Raw genomic sequence first — 17,414 nt, 5'->3', positions numbered from 1 at the left:
ATAGTACAAGTAATTATGAAATAATATTAAATGAATGTACGTGGTGTACGAATTTGAGTCACTGTAGCTTTGACAATTGACAAAGACGGAAATTATCAATCATAACACTGGAAGGAATTGTTCACGCATTGTTCACAGAAAATAAAACACACTTAGCTGTCTAATTGTATTTAAACCCAAACAACATTGCTTAAAATCTATAGCTTAATGGAGTTTAGTATTTTATTAGATTATAACGTTCGAATACAATGACATATCTAAAGTTAATGAATCAAATTGAGGCAATTGCGTTTTCTGAATGTAACCGGTCAATGCAGTTTGTTTGAAAAGTAACAGGCGATTTAGAAAATGTATAACAATTGGGATGGAACGAATTCGTTGCCGAAGCATGGGAATAAGATATGGTAACGATTTCGATTAATTCGTCCTCGAAAGCGTTAATGCGATCCAACAGTGCATTGAAATTAGCTTTTTGAGAATTTTTGGAATATGTCGTGATATCTTCCCTCAAATCGGCCCAAATGTTCCGCAACCAAGGTAACCTAATAGGAAAATTAGATTCAGCCATTTTGATTCCTTCGTTCAGTTTATGACACTTTTTCGTCAAAATATCAATTTCTTCTTGATCTGGTGGCGTGGTAGCAACAGTTTTTGCGAAGAATTTAGTTAAAAATGACCATATATTGTTTTTAATGCTTGATAACGCTGTGGGGGTTACCGTAGCCAAAAGTATCAATCCATTGATATGATCAAGTATGTTACCGGAGTGATAAGGCGTGAAAATCAATGAACTGTTTTCTCCATCACATGCTACAGATGCTCTACCGAAGTATTCGATAGGTGTACAGTATGAGAATGAGTCATCGACCAGACGATTTTCGCCACCAATTTTTGAGAAAATCTCATATTGAGAATTCCAACCAAAACACTTGACAAACATTGGTTCACTGGGAACTTTAAAATAATAGCAGTTACTGAGGGTGTACATTGCAGCATGTGTTTCCTTGATTTTGACATAGCTTAATGCAGTAATAGAAGTATTTGAATCACTTGAATAAAAAAATTGTTTGAATCGATTAAATGCACTGAAAAGATAATCAAACGATTGAAAGTGAGTTCTAGCAGCCGAGTTTAACATACTCGGATGAGTTGCTGTAGTTGCATGGTTTATAACTTGCAATTGGCAGCATTCCGCCATCCGCTTTCTACGTAAGCCTTCTCGTTGGTCAATGTTCTTCATTTCATTTACTCTATCAGCGAGATCCCCCGTAATGTTTTTAAGGGGTTCATATTTAGACGCTTCATACAAAACAGACTCAACAGTTTCTAGGACACTATCAGTGAATGTGGTTCCCTTTGGTCTTACAGCAATAGTCTGTGCTAATCCGGGATATCGAACCACTTGCTTGGATAATTCATGAAGCGTCATTTTAATTTGCTTGACTAGTTCGGAAGAATCTGTAAAGTAAGCCTTAGCATCAGTCATAAACTGTTCAATACTAACACCTTTTGTCGGGATGAGTTTTTTTAAATCTTTAACTTGATTGACAATGCCTTTTTGTATTTTATGTAAATCCGGAGATATTGACATACCGAAACTAGCACCCATCGTGACTTTCCACACAGTATCAGGACTTTCCCAGTTCCACTTCCAAAAACTGAAGCTTCCATTATTTGCCATAGATCCAGTGTAAAGTGCTATACCTCCAGTACTTACAGATACTACTCCTACGAATACGATTCTTGACGATCCGCTGAGGGCTAAAAATTTACCATGAACTTTTCCTACGCCCGCGAATAATGTCGCCCCTGTGAGACTACCCGAAAAGAGCGAATTCCACGTTTGCGGACTTGACCAATTCCATTCAATCGGATTCCAGTTTTTATTTGCAGCAGCGCTACTAAGATATGCAAAACCAACGGATGTTGTAGCTATCAGTCCCCCCGCAGCAACACTCGATAGTCCAACCGTAGCCGTGAGAAAAGCGAATGATGTTCCGATTCCGGCTGGTGCCAACCCTCCCAATACTCCACCCATAATACCACCAATTAAAGATGGTTTAAGCTTCCACTTAACTGGATTAAATGAATTGTTAGCAGCGGATGCACCCAGGTAAGCACCTGCCGCAGCAAATGCTAGAGCAACCACGAAAGCAAACTGTCCATCCGGATCGACTAGAGAAATTGGAGAATTACCTGCGTACACATAAGGGCTAGCGTACTGTTCCTTAGGATCAATTTGAAAGAATCGACCAATCTCGGGATCGTACAAGCGAGCATGGAAGTTGTATAATCCGGTTTCTTCATCCCATTCCTGACCTGTATAACGATAAGCTATTGCTCCTTCCGGATCGCTATTATATACTCGTAGTAATTGTCCGTAGGGTAGATAATCATAAGCTGCTACAACTTCACCATTCCTAATAACCAATCGGACGGAGCCTTCATGATCGACAAAAACGCTATAGAATTGATTATCACGAATGAATCCAATCAGATTGTCGTCTGTGTAGACGTACGCAGTACTGCGAACGTGTCGTGTGTTGTCATCTTTCAAGTGCGTCACCTCATAGTCTACCAAGCATTTTCCTTTTGAATTGCGCACGTAGAACTTTTCTTTTACAATATGACCATTTATATCCTTCACTTGTTTCGATAATCGTTCACCGCGAACATCATATTGAAATACGACCGTTCGCCCATCCGTCATTTCGATTCGACTGGCTCGTTTGATCAAAGGATCATACACGATCTTGTTGATTCCTTTATGCGTTGCTTTCGTCACACTTCCTTCAAAGTCATGTTCCATAGGAAACTCGACTTCTTGCAATGCTTCAGTTTTCAGATCTATAAGAAAAACTTTCGATATCTTATTCGTGTTCTCCGTGTATTCCAGTCGATAGCGCCTAAATCCTGTATAGAAGTGCATATGATTGCCATTTGCATCTATATCATACGATTGAACATCTGCGTTATATTTGCCTAAACCACTCGCAAAGTTATCGTATAAAACGGACACTATTCGAGCTAGATATCTTGAATGGTTTTTCAGTGCCTGCTTCAATTCTGGGCTCAATGCTTTCGTTGATTTGTCGGATTTGGTACCTACGAAGCTTTTGGAGAGCAGGTCTGTCCAAAGTGCGCTACAAATTCTCTCTTGGCTGAATGGGTCATGTGTATGCCATGTTTTACAGACAGCAGAAAATATCTGCTCTGGTATATCCTTACGGGCTTTAATAGCACTGGCAAAAAGAATTTCCAAAGAGGCAGTGTTGATATGGTTCGTTATCGTTGGATGGAAAAGCGACTTTCCGGGTAGGGCATGACAAACTTCACTATTGGTGCAATCGGTAATGATGAAGCCTGCCATTTTTAGTATGTTCCAAATTGTTTTCGATTCAGAGACGGTGATCTCTTTGATATTTTTCGAAAAAGTAATTTCTGTTAGAGGATCCTGTGGTATTTCGTTAAAATTTTGAAAATATTTAGCCTTAATCAATTGCTTGTGATTTTCATAATCGTATCGATGCCCATATCGCGATGTGAATCCGTTAGTTAGTGTAGCTGATATGTAATTTGCTCTACTTCCAGTGTTACATATTAATGACATTTGGAGTTCCGATGCCGGATAAAATCCTCTCTGTGGACGATCGTGTTCGTCTAGATATCCTAGTTTTTTGAGTGATTCGAAGCAAAGTTTTGCTTGATCCACGGTAGTCTCACTGGAAACAAAATGCTCTGGTTTCAATTTAATCAGCTCTAAATTACTGTAATTGTGCCAAGTCGCACTGAAAGTGGTAGCTGAAACCGTCCCATCACCGAATGATTGCCCACCATAGCTGTTTGAAATATAATCTATAGACTCAGTTAAGAAACTATCCTGAATTGACGATACGTAGCCTGGTTCATTGTACGCGAATGTGCGATTATAGGTGTAGCGACTATTCGGCTCAAACTGTAGTTCCTTCATAACATCAGAAGCAGTGTATGTCATAGATGCAAGCACACGGTCACTCATACGAATAGTTTTTATTTTACCATTCGCAGTATATTCGTATGATAGCTTGAGTAGTTCACCGCTTGTTGCTAACGGATAACTGATTTCAGTTATCTTCTCATTTCTGTATTTGTAATCAATAGATAATGATTTATTAGATGAAACGAATATATGATTCAAAAGTTGTTCTTGTCCGTTAAACAATAAAACTTCCGTGGCTGTTACACCATTGGACACTTTTCTGGATTTCTGTACACGATTCCTGTGTGAAGGAACAAGTTCGTTTTCGCCAAAATCGTATACTATAAAGTTGGATGACTTTGGCAATGAAGCATTATTGAGCAAAAACGTGTGTAACTCACTTCTTGGTATATCTAGTAAACCCCGCTCGACAGTTTTTCCGTCGAATCCATAAGTGTAATACGTTACATGGTACTTAGAAAATTCTCGATCACCATGTATTATGAACCTAAGTAATCCCTCATCGGAGTATACAAATTGTTGTTTTCCAGAGTCTGGTGTCAGTTTTCCTACTAAACGTCCATTCGTGTCATATCGGTAGTATCTACCCCACGAATTTCGTAGCATTATCTCTTCAGTATTCAACTTGAGTGATTCGAATGCATTAGTTTTCGATAAAGTATTAATCTTCCGATGGTAAATTGGTGGCAAAACACATATGAGTCTATTTTGGTCGTCATACTCAAACGTGGTCAGTCGGTGATTGTGATTTACTACCTTAACTAGTTCGGCAACTTTATTCTCATGTTTATCTGTTACATGGACTGTTAACGAACCACCGGAGCTCAGTTCAGAATCATGCTTGAATTGTTTTGCTGTTGGAAACAAAACTTTTAAAAAAGCGATATTTGGATTCGAACCGTATTTTGTTTTGTGGGGCCCCACAAAAGAAAATGGTTTTCCAGGAAGTCCCATCGAAGATTTCGTTTCCAAAGGGTCGTCCCGGTATGAAATCCAGCTAAACGGATAACCTTCACATTCGGGATTCAGTTGATCAGCGAGACCCTCGACTTTCCTATCTAGCAGAATAGAATCCAAATTTGTAACGAGCTTCGGATTGTAGTCAAGAAGAGTGTGTCCATTTGTTTTCAACTCAGTCCATTTCGTTTTCAGAACAGGTCGATCGAGTTCGTCGTAGACGATTTGACGACTGTTGATAGTGTTGTGATCTTTCAAAGTTATCTCTTGAATAGTGAGACCTAGTTTGTTTTGATAAAACACCTTCACCGCTGGATCATACATAAATATAATCTCAGAAAAAGAAGTTTGGCCGGTCACCTTAAAATTTACATTTGACCAAGCTTTCGTTGTAGACTCAAATGTTCTTTCCAATATTAGATGACCATCTATCCAAATAACAAAATGAGATTTTGTTAACAAAACCGTACATTCTCCTTCCGAATTAATGACAACTGGTTCAAAGGTACTGATTTTTAAGTTGTTATGACCATTGTGTTGATATAATTTCATAGAAAAATATCCCAAAGTTATGGAAATACTACCAGCTCCCGACAATGTGTACAAAAACCTTAAGCTAAAAATATCCGGTGAATATTTTAATGTTTTAAGGTGACTTTTCTTTTCAAAGCTATATTCAATGTCTCCAAACGTCGGTCGCATTTCAACACGCGATATCATTTTTTTATTTTTCACCAAGGCTGAATTTTTTGATTTCAAAGTATAAAAGATTACTATGCCTAGTTCGGAAATCTGAGCTACAACATTTCCGAAACGATCAAGTACCGTTTGCCTTAACAATCCGGAATTCATCAAAACAGCTCTAGCTATTCCTCTTCTACCCTCCAATATGTTGATTTCGAAGCTAAAGTGCAACGGGGTTAAAAGTACGTGGTCGACGTCCAGCGAATGTGTACCGAAATTCTTCACTTCTATATCAAAACGATTTTGATCAGTTTCCGAGTCACTCCGATAGAGAGCCTCCACGTAATACCAGCCACTAATGTGACTTTGAATTTTCCCCTTGATTTCTCTCAGCATTTCGTTATCTGTTGAAATTACTTTCAAAGTCAAACTTTTAGCAACAAAAGCACTTTGATCTGTGCGAATCCAGCAGGATGCCACGTACGACATCCCTTTCAGTGTTGGCCGGAATTGACCTGTAATCGAAGATCCAGGCTTTAATCTAAGAAAATGATTTAGATGCTCCCGCAGTATTAGCTGTTTATCAAAAATCCATTTTTGGTGAACTCCAATTCGGTTCACTTCGTATGGTTCAAATCCGTAATAAGACACTACCTCTTGAGAAAGTTTATAAGGTCGAAAATCAGCAATTTTGTAGCGTCCTAAACGATCCGTTAACATTGTATCTTCATCAAAAGGCTCAATTTTCTCATCTGTCTCGGGATTTAGTATCTTAACAACACCTCCTTTGGAGTTGTGAACAGTTTTACTACTATTGCCAATCGCGGCCAAATTGAATGATTCTTCATACCACCCGAACTCTGGTTTGCCACCAGGCAAAACTTTCGATTTGGTAAATGTAAAACCATCAGAATATTGTCTGACTTTTGTCAAGTCATACTCGAACGTAGATGACCGTTCGTGCAGTTCATCATGAACCAATGTTTGCTTTGTGATAGCATTTTGACGAAAATCTAGCAAAGATTTCAGCGATCTTATTGTCACGGATTTTTTGTCGTCAGTAGAGGTTACAATACCAAAGTAATTGCTAACTCTGCTAACAATTTCCCCCTCCGGTAGATGATGAATTTTATTATTTGCGAAAGTAAAAATTTTACTACCGCTGCTTGGATTTTGGACTCCGACGAAGGCCGGATAATTCACCAGAAGGTCGTTACCATGTGGTGTTTCTAGATCCCAAAGCAAACTTGCACCATTGTAAAGTTTGAATGTAGCGTTTGTGTCAGATTTTGTTAAGGTAATCGATTCACCAAGTTTCAAGCTAAACTCGGATATGCTGATTTCTGATTGGGGAATTCTCTCATAATCCCAACGTATTCCATTGAATCTGAACTTATTTGAAGCGGAAACAACATTATCACTGTTAACAAAAACACCAAATTTAGCAGGATCAATCGCAAAGGGAATCCCTGCTGTAACATTCTTATAAATCTCCTGAAGCTCACTATCAAGTTTTTCGAAACTTTCACGACGATACTTATTCTTTTCTGCATCCGATGCGTGCGGATGTTTACGTATTTCTTCTTCGACCTTTTCTTTGATTTTACTGACCTCATCTAAAATTTCGCCAGTGTGGTTTTTAACAACAACTCTGTACTTTCCATCAACATTTTTGTAGCCAATTTTAAAATAGTTGTTATTCATAGGAGGAAGACTCAGTAGATAATTGTCCAAATCTTCTACTAAAATGGTGACTGTTTCTTGGTTTGTTAGTTCGTATTTTTCATTGAAAATTTTAAAATGCATATTCGAATAAAGCTTATTTTCTGAAAGAGATAATGTCCTGATAATTATTGCGTTGTGGTGGGTGTTAAGAACCCCTCCCATGAAAATATTCTGGAGATTTTTAATAGTAGTCTCATCTGTATCAAAACTTTCGAAAATGCTTTTACTAGATTTTATCATGTTAGTACCAAATGGTACAACTTTTGTTACCCAAGTACCGTTGCCATCTTGAAAATTCACATTCAACTCCGAATCGTTGTAGGTAACATAGGCATAGGAAAATGCTTGTACTATTGTATTATCAGCAAGGTTGTTTAATACAGGTTTTACATCCCATCGCTCACCAAGCAACTGTAAAAGGGCTAATTTTTCACCATTTCTGATCAACAAAAATGATTTTCCTGCCATTAGGATACTTTCCTTGGAAAGTTTCATACACGAGGCTTCCGCTGACCAAGCACCATGCGCCATCCTTTTAAATAAGCATAGTTCCTTGTGTGTCTCGTGAGATAGTGATACGAGAAAAAAGTGATCAGCTGTGAAAACTTCATAACTCTGAACAGGCTCTTTGCCAAGATGAGGAAACACCAGCGCTGACATGTCTGTAGTATCTGATCCAACAACGTCTCGCGCTATTATACGAACTTGGTCCGATTCAGTTTTTCCACTGATTATCGTGTAATTTGGCCCATTGGTCACCTGGGCGTCGGAAGAGAAACTAAACTTATTCGCTGTTAAAGCGGTTGGAAACCGTAAATGACTATAGGAAAATTTCGACACCAGTCCATTTGGAAAGTGGATTTCAGTAAGCTCACCCTTCGAACCATCATATTTAAATTGCAACACTGGCAGTGCAAGCTGATCTATTGAAACTAACCGAGGGGTGGACTTTACTAAACTATACTGAAATTTAACATCTTGGGTGTAGCTTGCAGTTTGCACGAAAAATCCTACCAATAATTTCGAGTTAAAAAGATGATCATAGCTAAATCGTACGAAGTCGCCATTATTACTTGAAACTTTTATCAAACTTAATCTATCGACGTATTTTTTCCCCGAAGACAACGAGGAATATTCTGGTTCGTATATGTATTTCAGGAAATTTTCATGAATATCCTTCCGTAATGAAAGAAACCAAATGAACGGCTTCGTTTTCATAGGAAGAGTTGTGTTGCTCACAACAGGCCACTCATCGGATCCTGGTTCCCACTGGATCCAATCGACATTTTTGACCGACCCATATGAAAATAGTTCGAATTTAGTTTTTATCTCCCATTTATTACTGGATTTAAAAAAATGAATGCCTATTTCGGGAGATCCATCCAACGTGAAGGAAATTTGATCTGTTTCATGCTTCTCGAATTTCGGTTTCAACTGTGATTGAGCGCCGTCCTTGACTAGGTAATAGGTATGTTCAATAGAAAAGATGCTACCCCTACGATCCACATAAATGCAGTCAATAGGTAAGGCCCAACCGGAGCCCAGAATATCGGCGGAATTATATTCCCGATACATAATGGATTGAGAAATGGGTATTCCGAAAGCATTTGGCACATCCACTATTGGAATAGAAAAATCAAGTGTCCCAAGTAGTGGGTTTCTCGGATACAAAAATGACTTAAAATCGATCTGATCATGCAAAGGTAAAGCGGATCGATTTGCTGAAGTTGAAAGAAGTTGAGGAATTGCGTCCAAAGTAACCTCATCGCCTTTTTGATCCCGTTCTACTGCTCTAGAAGTATCTTCTGTGGATAGCTGCAATCGGAAAGAAATTATTCCACCCGCACTAATTGATATGATAGTTTGTTCCTTATTCAAATTTAACGTTGCAAACGATCTAACATGTCTACTAGTAACATTAAAGTCTTTCTCACTTAGCATATTGACAGCAATCTCTGATTCCGGAGAAATTGATAAAGCGTTGAATCCTGACGGTCCATTGAATACCAATTCGTCTAATCCATCACTATCAATGTCATACAGAACTGTGGAACTAGTGTGATCAGCTGCCCATCCGAGTTTTTCTGAGAACTTTGAAACATAAAGTATCGGTTGATAATCTCGTGAAGACGGTACGTATCTGTATAGTGACATTCCACTAGAATTGAAATGTAAAATATCATGTAGAGAATGCCTTTCTGAAGAAATCTTTCCGAAAAAAGTCTGGTCCCCTGATTCTCCAGAGAACGGTATTAGTTTTGTTGTGAGCACGTTTTCCATTACATGAGTTCTCCCGAGCTTATAAATACCAAGCTCACCAATTTTTCGTACTATGAAAGCCTGTTGACTACCTGCATCTATGTTCGACAAAGTGATTCCTGTTTTTACGTTTTTCCAATGTGTTGCTACATGTGGATTAGTTTCCATTTTCCAAATTGAAAGCTGAGAAAATTTCAAGGCTTCATTTTTATTAACAGCTTCAAAAGATATATTTCCTTTAACATCTCGACTCATAACTCCTATTTGTGTGGAATCGGAGTAGAAGTATCCAAACAGCAAAGTACAATCCGGCTGATTCCATCCATATGCATCATGATAGCGGCCATCTGACGATAGATAGTTTAATTTAATTTGACCATCTAACTTGTAGATATGTAATCCAATTCCATTCCTCAACACGATGAACCCGTCTTCGCTTACAAACCATGGACAGTATTCGAGTTCATCCGAAGCAGAAAAAATTTCCTTCTCAGCCCACAAATATTGCCACAAAGTCGTTTTCTTATTATATTTGTAACATAGTAAGACTTGATCGGCTCTAACCAGTAACACTTGATGATTTTCATTATCGAGTTGTATACTCTGGGTTTTAGCTTGCACTATCGCTGCCTTCAAATTGTCCAACAATCGTTGAACTTCAACTGGAATATAATGTTTCATGATTTCGAATTCATGAAAGCACAAGACGTCCGTCTTTATAGAGTACGAGCCGTCAACTAAATGGTATAATGTTGGCAGAAAATTCAAATACACTAGTTATCAACGGGGAATGCCCTATCAGGCATCCAATGAAATCATAATGCAAATACCTAAAGCTTCTATGTCCAAAATCACATGCAAATCGAATTTTTTAATAATATTAATTATTCCAATTTTTCTACGAAATCCAGAGACATTATCTTTTTTGAAATACAAATATCTCCACTAGGAGTACAATTTTTTAGGTCTCAATAAAGACTATTCTAAGTCATCATTAATTTAGAAAACTTCATTTCATTTTTATTAAATAAACGAAGTAGAAACTTGGTTACATCAGTGCCATCAATCTTTTCAAAAGTATTTAGAACTAAATAATTGTGAGAAATTAATTTATAAAAAGATAAAATAAGAATCGAGATGATTGTAAAATAGATCACAATACTGTTCCATTGATCGGATCAATAAGACCGTTCCAAACCGGGAATTCCCTTTGCAATTGACCTGTGTACAAACAGGCCAACATATTCCTTAGTGAAAATGATAAGCCAAGCAAAGATTTTCACTACACAAGACTAATCTTTAGTCGAGTAACACAAATCTTCGGAGGAGGATGTTCCGGTACTTGGTGGCTTTATTTTTAACTCTATGCGTGACATTTGCGCCTTGTGCGGCGAAGACCCGATTTAAACGTCAACAGTTTAGTCCGCTAGAAGCCTGCACGGTCTCACACCAGGAAATTGAGGAGTTGATACGAGTTACAAAAAATCTTAATGCGCCTTCTGAAAGTGTACAGTTTGATGTTCGAGCGGGGTTTGATCCAGCTGCAGCTGCCGCGAATCTTGACAAATGTGCTAAGAGACTGACACAGTTTCGTGGGACGCTACAAACAGTCATTCAAAGCTACAAATCAATTAACCGGGATACCATGAATCAGGCACAATATGAACGTGCAAAAGCTCGCTATCAAACGGATATACAGCGACTGTTGCGTAGGATAGATAATCTAAAAAGAGATGTTGAGGACCGATATCGAGGTGAAATGGAAAATTTGCGCAGCAATATGCAGCAGTTCAAAGTACAGTTGGACGACAATCTTAGCCAACTGGAAAAGGAACGTGCAAAGACTAAAGATGCATTTGTGCGGTTATGCATTGCAAACATACGAGCCGGTAGAATCAAGGATGCTGTTAATGATTTCCGAAATCTGGATGATCTTCCGTATCAACAGATTGTTACTGAGGTATACGAAGACGAACCGAAAAATGCTGATCTAGTGCTTAACTTTTTAGAAGCGATTGATCTATACTATGAGCCACTACGTGGATACGAAACATTGTTTGAACACATGAAACGCCATAACCAACTCAGCGGACATAAAGGTCGACGATTACTGACACATATCATGGCACTAGTAACTGCGGATGATGAGCATTCCCAACGAGCGTCGGATCTAATGAACGTTTTTAAGACAAATATGTAAACAAAAGATTAAAAAATTGATAAGTAATATTGTTACGTACAATATAGTTGAGAATCTATTTCGAGTGAACGCATTTTATTTGACGGACCCTTTATTTATACACAGTTGCGTTTCGGCTTCGTCTCATCAGAAACCGACACTAACTTTTTGTCGGAATAGATTAGCGCCGGCTTGACGCAAATCCCTTAAAACTAAAACACACATTGTGTTTCAATCGAACGACTGATCAAACGTGATGTCCCGTCCGAGCAGAAGTTCTGTTTATGCCGATGAGACACAGTGAAGCCGAAACTTGTCTTGGCTTAGCAGGCCTATGCGAAAGCACTATGCTATATTTCACCCTAAGGAGGAAAATTTGGTAAACACCGTCAAGCCGGCGAGAATCTATTCCGACAAAAAGTTAGTGTCGGTTTCTGATGAGGCGAAGCCGAAACGCAACTGTGTAAGAAATAAGGATTTGTGCCCTCAAGTGCAAAGACTGGTTTTACCAACAAATTTTCACCCTAGTGAGAAATTTTGGTGTTTACCAAATTTTCCTCCTTAGGGTAAAATATAGCATAGTGCCTTTATTTATAGTTTTACATTTCTCCTATAATAAAAGCTATAAAATTCCTACAAAACTCGACTTTTTAACTGTTGATACGGTATTTAATTAGCAAGGGACTGGAAGGTGAAGTATATTTTCCAAATCAAGAGCCATAATACTCAAGGGAGAGCAAGGAGTTGAAGGAAGAAATTTTAGAAAAGCGTGGAAAGGGTCATATGAGCAAGCTTAGAGTTTACCGGCGACTTAACCCTTTGTCTACTACTGTAGGAGTCAGGATCCTTTGGCATTAGAAATGCGAATCACCTGAGTCTACGGCATGTCTGGACAAGCGTAACTTGTAACTTCATGCTGTCGGAACCTTTCTCTCCCTTGAGTACTATGGCTCTTAATATTGAAAAATATACTTCACCTTCCAGTCTTTTGCTAATTAAATGCCGTAACAACAAATTGACTCAATAGGTCTTTAATAAAAAAATGGTAAAAATAAACTCTACTTTTGACGTAGGACTTACATTTCAAAATTTTCAAAACGGATGCGTTACGTACACTTTGAACCTTAATAACTTTTCTCCTACACTGAAAAGAAATACATGGTAGTTCTAGCTATACAGGTATAGTAGAAAGTACCATTTTCAAGAAATAGTAATATTTACAGTAAATTAATCATAAACTACCATAAAATGTTTGGAACCACAATTTGGTTCGAAGAAACGTCCGTAGTAATTTTTACTATTTTGCGTATTTGATTTAATCTTGATTCCATGGTTGAAGATAATACTAAAATTTTTAATTATACCAACGATTATCGTTGATTATACTATGCTTTTGGGCTCGATTTGCTGTAGCTCTTTCAACTTACCACAAACATGGTAACAATGAAAGGATTTACCATTGTTTTGCAACTGAACATGGTGTACTTTTGAAAATACCACAAAAATGGTTATTTTCTGAGGCTTGATAGTATTTGTACAATAACTGTACGCCATGCTGAAAAAACCATTCCCGCGTGCATACAAAATAATAAGTACAAGTTTTTTAGCTTCCTTATTTTGTTTTCCAAGTTATAGTGAAATGAAGGCGAATCAAGCGAAATTGTTTACTTTGTTTTTGACCCACAATCTACCACCGGTAAGAAAAATAACAATTAATGATGGCAATAAATAGTATTTCTAAATTTGTATTATTCCATTTTCTATCTTGTAGACTCCGATGAAAAATATGTGATGATCATCAATGGAAATTGGAATATTCCGCAGAAAATTAGAAGTTTATAGGCGGGCTAGAAAATTTTTCAGGATAATGCTGACGAATATATTAAGAAAATTAATTTGGAAAACCCCTTGCTACTTAAATTAAAAGAAATGCATTATTTCTAGTATGCCTATACTATACTACTATTACTATGACATGGTAAACAACAATGGTAATTTAAACTAGTTAGAAATTCTCAAAGCAACCATGTATATGGTAATTACGACAATTAGATTGTAGTTGGAGGTATAGTAAAGGTTACCATTAATCTACCACGAAATAGTAAAAAATACCTTGTCTCTATGTCGAAAAGGACATAGTACATATAACAGGAATGATATTCAAGTCAAGTATTATATATTGTCTACCAAAATTCACTGGTACAGCCTTTTTAATTTAAACCTCTAATATAGTAGTTTTTACCATGGTACTCGTTTCAGTGTAGGACTACCCAAGTAACCAATAAGCATGCTGAATGCGTCTTAACGGCTACTTGATAAGCACTTAAGTCGTTTTAAATGCTATTTAAAAGTCGCTTTTGGCAAAATATACGGCTACATTACTGCTGTGCTATGAAAACGCTTTTTTACTACTGTTGTGCACTCAGAATGCTGCTTAGTGGCAAGAAGTTTTTAAACAGTTTTTCAAATGCTGATTAACAACAGTTATGCATAACGAATGCCAGCATACTGCAAGAAGCATCCGGAATGCAAATTTTACGCTACTTTACTGCATACACTAATGCTTGTTGGTTACCTGGGTAAACTTGGGCATATCATATGACATTCATGGATAATTTGAACCAATGCTTTTTGAATGAATGTTTACTGGAGTGAATGTTTACTGGAAATTTCATGTCGAATGAGATTGCCACATTCACTGATTTTCTAGGACTTGCAAAAACCTTCGGGTTTGTAGATTAATTTGATAAACATTTGCTTATATGAATCACTGGTACATGTACAGAAGAATTGACAGGCGCAAACTCAATCCAAGTTATTAAATGGAACTTTATTTTTGGTGATACCAGACGAGAATCAGAAAGAATGTTCAGTTGCAAAACAATGGTAAATCCTTTCATTGTTACCATGTTTGTGGTAAGTTGAAAGAGCTACAGCAAATCGAGCCCAAAAGCATAGTATAATCAACGATAATCGTTGGTATAATTAAAAATTTTAGTATTATCTTCAACCATGGAATCAAGATTAAATCAAATACGCAAAATAGTAAAAATTACTACGGACGTTTCTTCGAACCAAATTGTGGTTCCAAACATTTTATGGTAGTTTATGATTAATTTACTGTAAATATTACTATTTCTTGAAAATGGTACTTTCTACTATACCTGTATAGCTAGAACTACCATGTATTTCTTTTCAGTGTACGTCAACACCGCGGTTATGTCCCGGACATTACCCACTCCTAGTTTTTAATAGTTGCATAAAAAGGGCAGTGTCTTCAGTTTTATAAATATTAATATGTGACGTAGAAATCTTGGCTCCAGGGTAAGTTGGCGATACGAATGGGCCAGAAATTTCTGTTTCTCGCAAGGAGTCTATTAAATAAATTCAACAAGTGTCTCTTGGCGGAATATGGCAGAATCTTCAATAGGTTGAATTTGATTCTGTCTGGTCCTGGGGCTTTTTTGTTGCATGATATGAGAGCAAGTGAGAACTCCACCATCGAAAAATATGTTTTATTCTCGGTATCGTGAGATAACGCTGCACGGTAGATCTTTTGTGCAAGGGCGAAACCGAGACAAACCTTCTTGGCGAAATCGAGTATCCAGCGGATTGAATATATCACGCTCTCGTTGGGGGCCTTTCGTAAACCACGTGAACTCATGGGGGGAGATCTAGCAAAAGTATACGTTTGTCCACGAGAGGGAGAGAATATTTTGGAAAAGTCTACGAGGACTTTGATTTTTGTTCTTCTCGTATTACTAATAATAAATTGGATTTAAAGAGAGTTCTATTCAACATACTAATCGCTTTAGATGGATGTATTTATACCGACACTTCGAAACTATTACATTTTTGAGGTACCTACTCTTTAGTCGATCACTCAATCCAGAACTCCCGTGGTTTTTTGGACAAAACAACATACATTATACTACGGGGGAAATATACGTGTCATACAACACATTGAGTGGTTCTGATGGTCTTGAACCAGTGGTGATTGCAATTACAATCGGCAGGTGGTCACTACCGTGGGGATCAGATATTACTTTCAACTTGCAATCTAACCGTAGTGATGTCGAGTATAGAGATATGTCCAGTGCACTTGCATACACTGGTGGTCTAAGAATCCGTGTCATTTCCACCGTGTTCAGAATTGTCATATTGAAGTTGTCACAAAGGTCTCGAATTGTCGAAGATCGATTATAGTCTTACAGAAAGCCCCACCCTGTACCGTGGGAGTTAAAGCCTCCAAGAAATATTCGACTGAAGGAGTAGTATACTTTTTGATCCCTAAAAGTGCCCCTCCATAGGAGGTTTTTCGATCCAGGCGAGTAATGTTAAAATCGTAGAAGTTGAGGTTTGTATTAGAAATAAGCCATATTTCACGTAGGGAAAATGCATCACAATCGCAAGTGTTTTAATGAATCATTTTTTGGGGATACAACTTCTGCAATTTCACTGTAACACAGTGATTAGATCCGTGATTCCGTTTAATAAGTTAGCCATCGAAGGATACGATCGTGGTCAGGAAGAGCCATTGTTCAGTAAACTACCTTAAAATGTTCTCAATGTTGGTAGAATAGAAACCAGCAAGTTTTTCAGAGGATCGGTAATGTCAAAAGCTACGAATATCCGGTCCACAAGGTCAGAATATTTAAGGAATCTCGTTTTAGGCTGAGTTTCTGACAGTAAAATAGGGGCACTTGGGATTTGTGGTGCCCCAGGATCTCCAGGTTGTATCTCAATTTCCCAAAACCAGGAGCTATCATCTTCGGATTTGTGGCAACACTTCTAATTGATGAATGATTTTTATTTTGTACTCCTGTTTGGGACAACCTAGGGCCCTTACGAGGAAGTTCGGGTGTGGTTGGATTCGGAGATAAGTGGAGAAGCCCTTTTGAGCATTTCTGTGTAAGAGCATCTGGAGAGATCTTTGGCACGTACGTTGGGCATGTCAAAAGTGCATGCGGATTCTTCCCACAGTAAACACACTCCTCATCGGGCCCCCTGTGAGAATCATCCGCATGGCGTTCCCCACATTTGCCGCGCTCCAAAATCTGATTAGGGTTCTTAAAGAGGCCAACCCCATTCAAAAAGAAATGAAGATTTTTTTTCCTTGACAGCTCGAAAGTTATTTCCTCTCGAGTGATTCAATTTATCCTCGAAAGCGGCCCATTTGGGATGTTGACAGATAGGTAGTTGATAGCTGTTGAAATTCAGCAGTAATAGAAATTTAGGGCGGAATCTCTGGAGACTCGTAATCTCAATCGTTTGCTTCCAATTTATACGTCAGTGTTGTTCGAGCACGAGACATGTCAAAACACTCAATCCGAGGAAAATCTATTCAAATCCTTCTCGAAGGAGGGCCATTGACAGGTCTCGTGCAGAGATTCAGCATCTTTAGTAAACAATAGTAGTTATTTAAATCTTAGTTTTTTACTTTTAAAATAAAGGCACAGTCTGATCCCTGAAGCATAAATATTGCAATTTTTATCCTCGCAACTTTATTCTGGTTCAAAAAATTGCAAATGCACGCAAACAAATGTTTCCACCTTTCTTGCTGTTTCGCATGTAAATTTGTTTCTATCATACTGTTAAAATTAGGCATTGAGATATTTGACGTCTAGGGCA

At 37.9% G+C, this 17,414-nt stretch overlaps 2 protein-coding genes across 2 annotated transcripts; one reads left to right on the top strand and one right to left on the bottom strand.

Moving 5' to 3' along the window:
* Positions 1-208: 208 nt before the first annotated feature.
* LOC131679715 (uncharacterized) lies at positions 209-10,325 on the bottom strand. The gene has a single exon (XM_058960450.1). The coding sequence runs from the start codon at positions 10,283-10,285 to the stop codon at positions 272-274; it is 10,014 nt and encodes a 3,337-aa protein (XP_058816433.1). The 5' UTR covers positions 10,286-10,325; the 3' UTR covers positions 209-271.
* A 596-nt stretch (positions 10,326-10,921) lies between these two features.
* Positions 10,922-12,586, top strand: LOC131679730 (uncharacterized). The gene has a single exon (XM_058960475.1). It carries the CDS (start codon positions 10,935-10,937, stop codon positions 11,802-11,804), a length of 870 nt encoding a protein of 289 aa, XP_058816458.1. The 5' UTR covers positions 10,922-10,934; the 3' UTR covers positions 11,805-12,586.
* Positions 12,587-17,414: the final 4,828 nt, after the last annotated feature.

This window comes from Topomyia yanbarensis, chromosome 2 (genome assembly GCF_030247195.1).
Source record: "Topomyia yanbarensis strain Yona2022 chromosome 2, ASM3024719v1, whole genome shotgun sequence".
Classification (NCBI taxonomy): Eukaryota; Metazoa; Arthropoda; class Insecta; order Diptera; family Culicidae; genus Topomyia; species Topomyia yanbarensis.
This window is presented reverse-complemented; position numbering and strand designations above follow the sequence as displayed.

Excerpts from the sequence above, each read along its gene's own strand:
- LOC131679715 (XM_058960450.1), bottom strand. The coding sequence starts at position 10,285 with ATGAAACATTATATTCCAGTTGAAGTTCAACGATTGTTGGACAATTTG.
- LOC131679730 (XM_058960475.1), top strand. The coding sequence starts at position 10,935 with ATGTTCCGGTACTTGGTGGCTTTATTTTTAACTCTATGCGTGACATTT.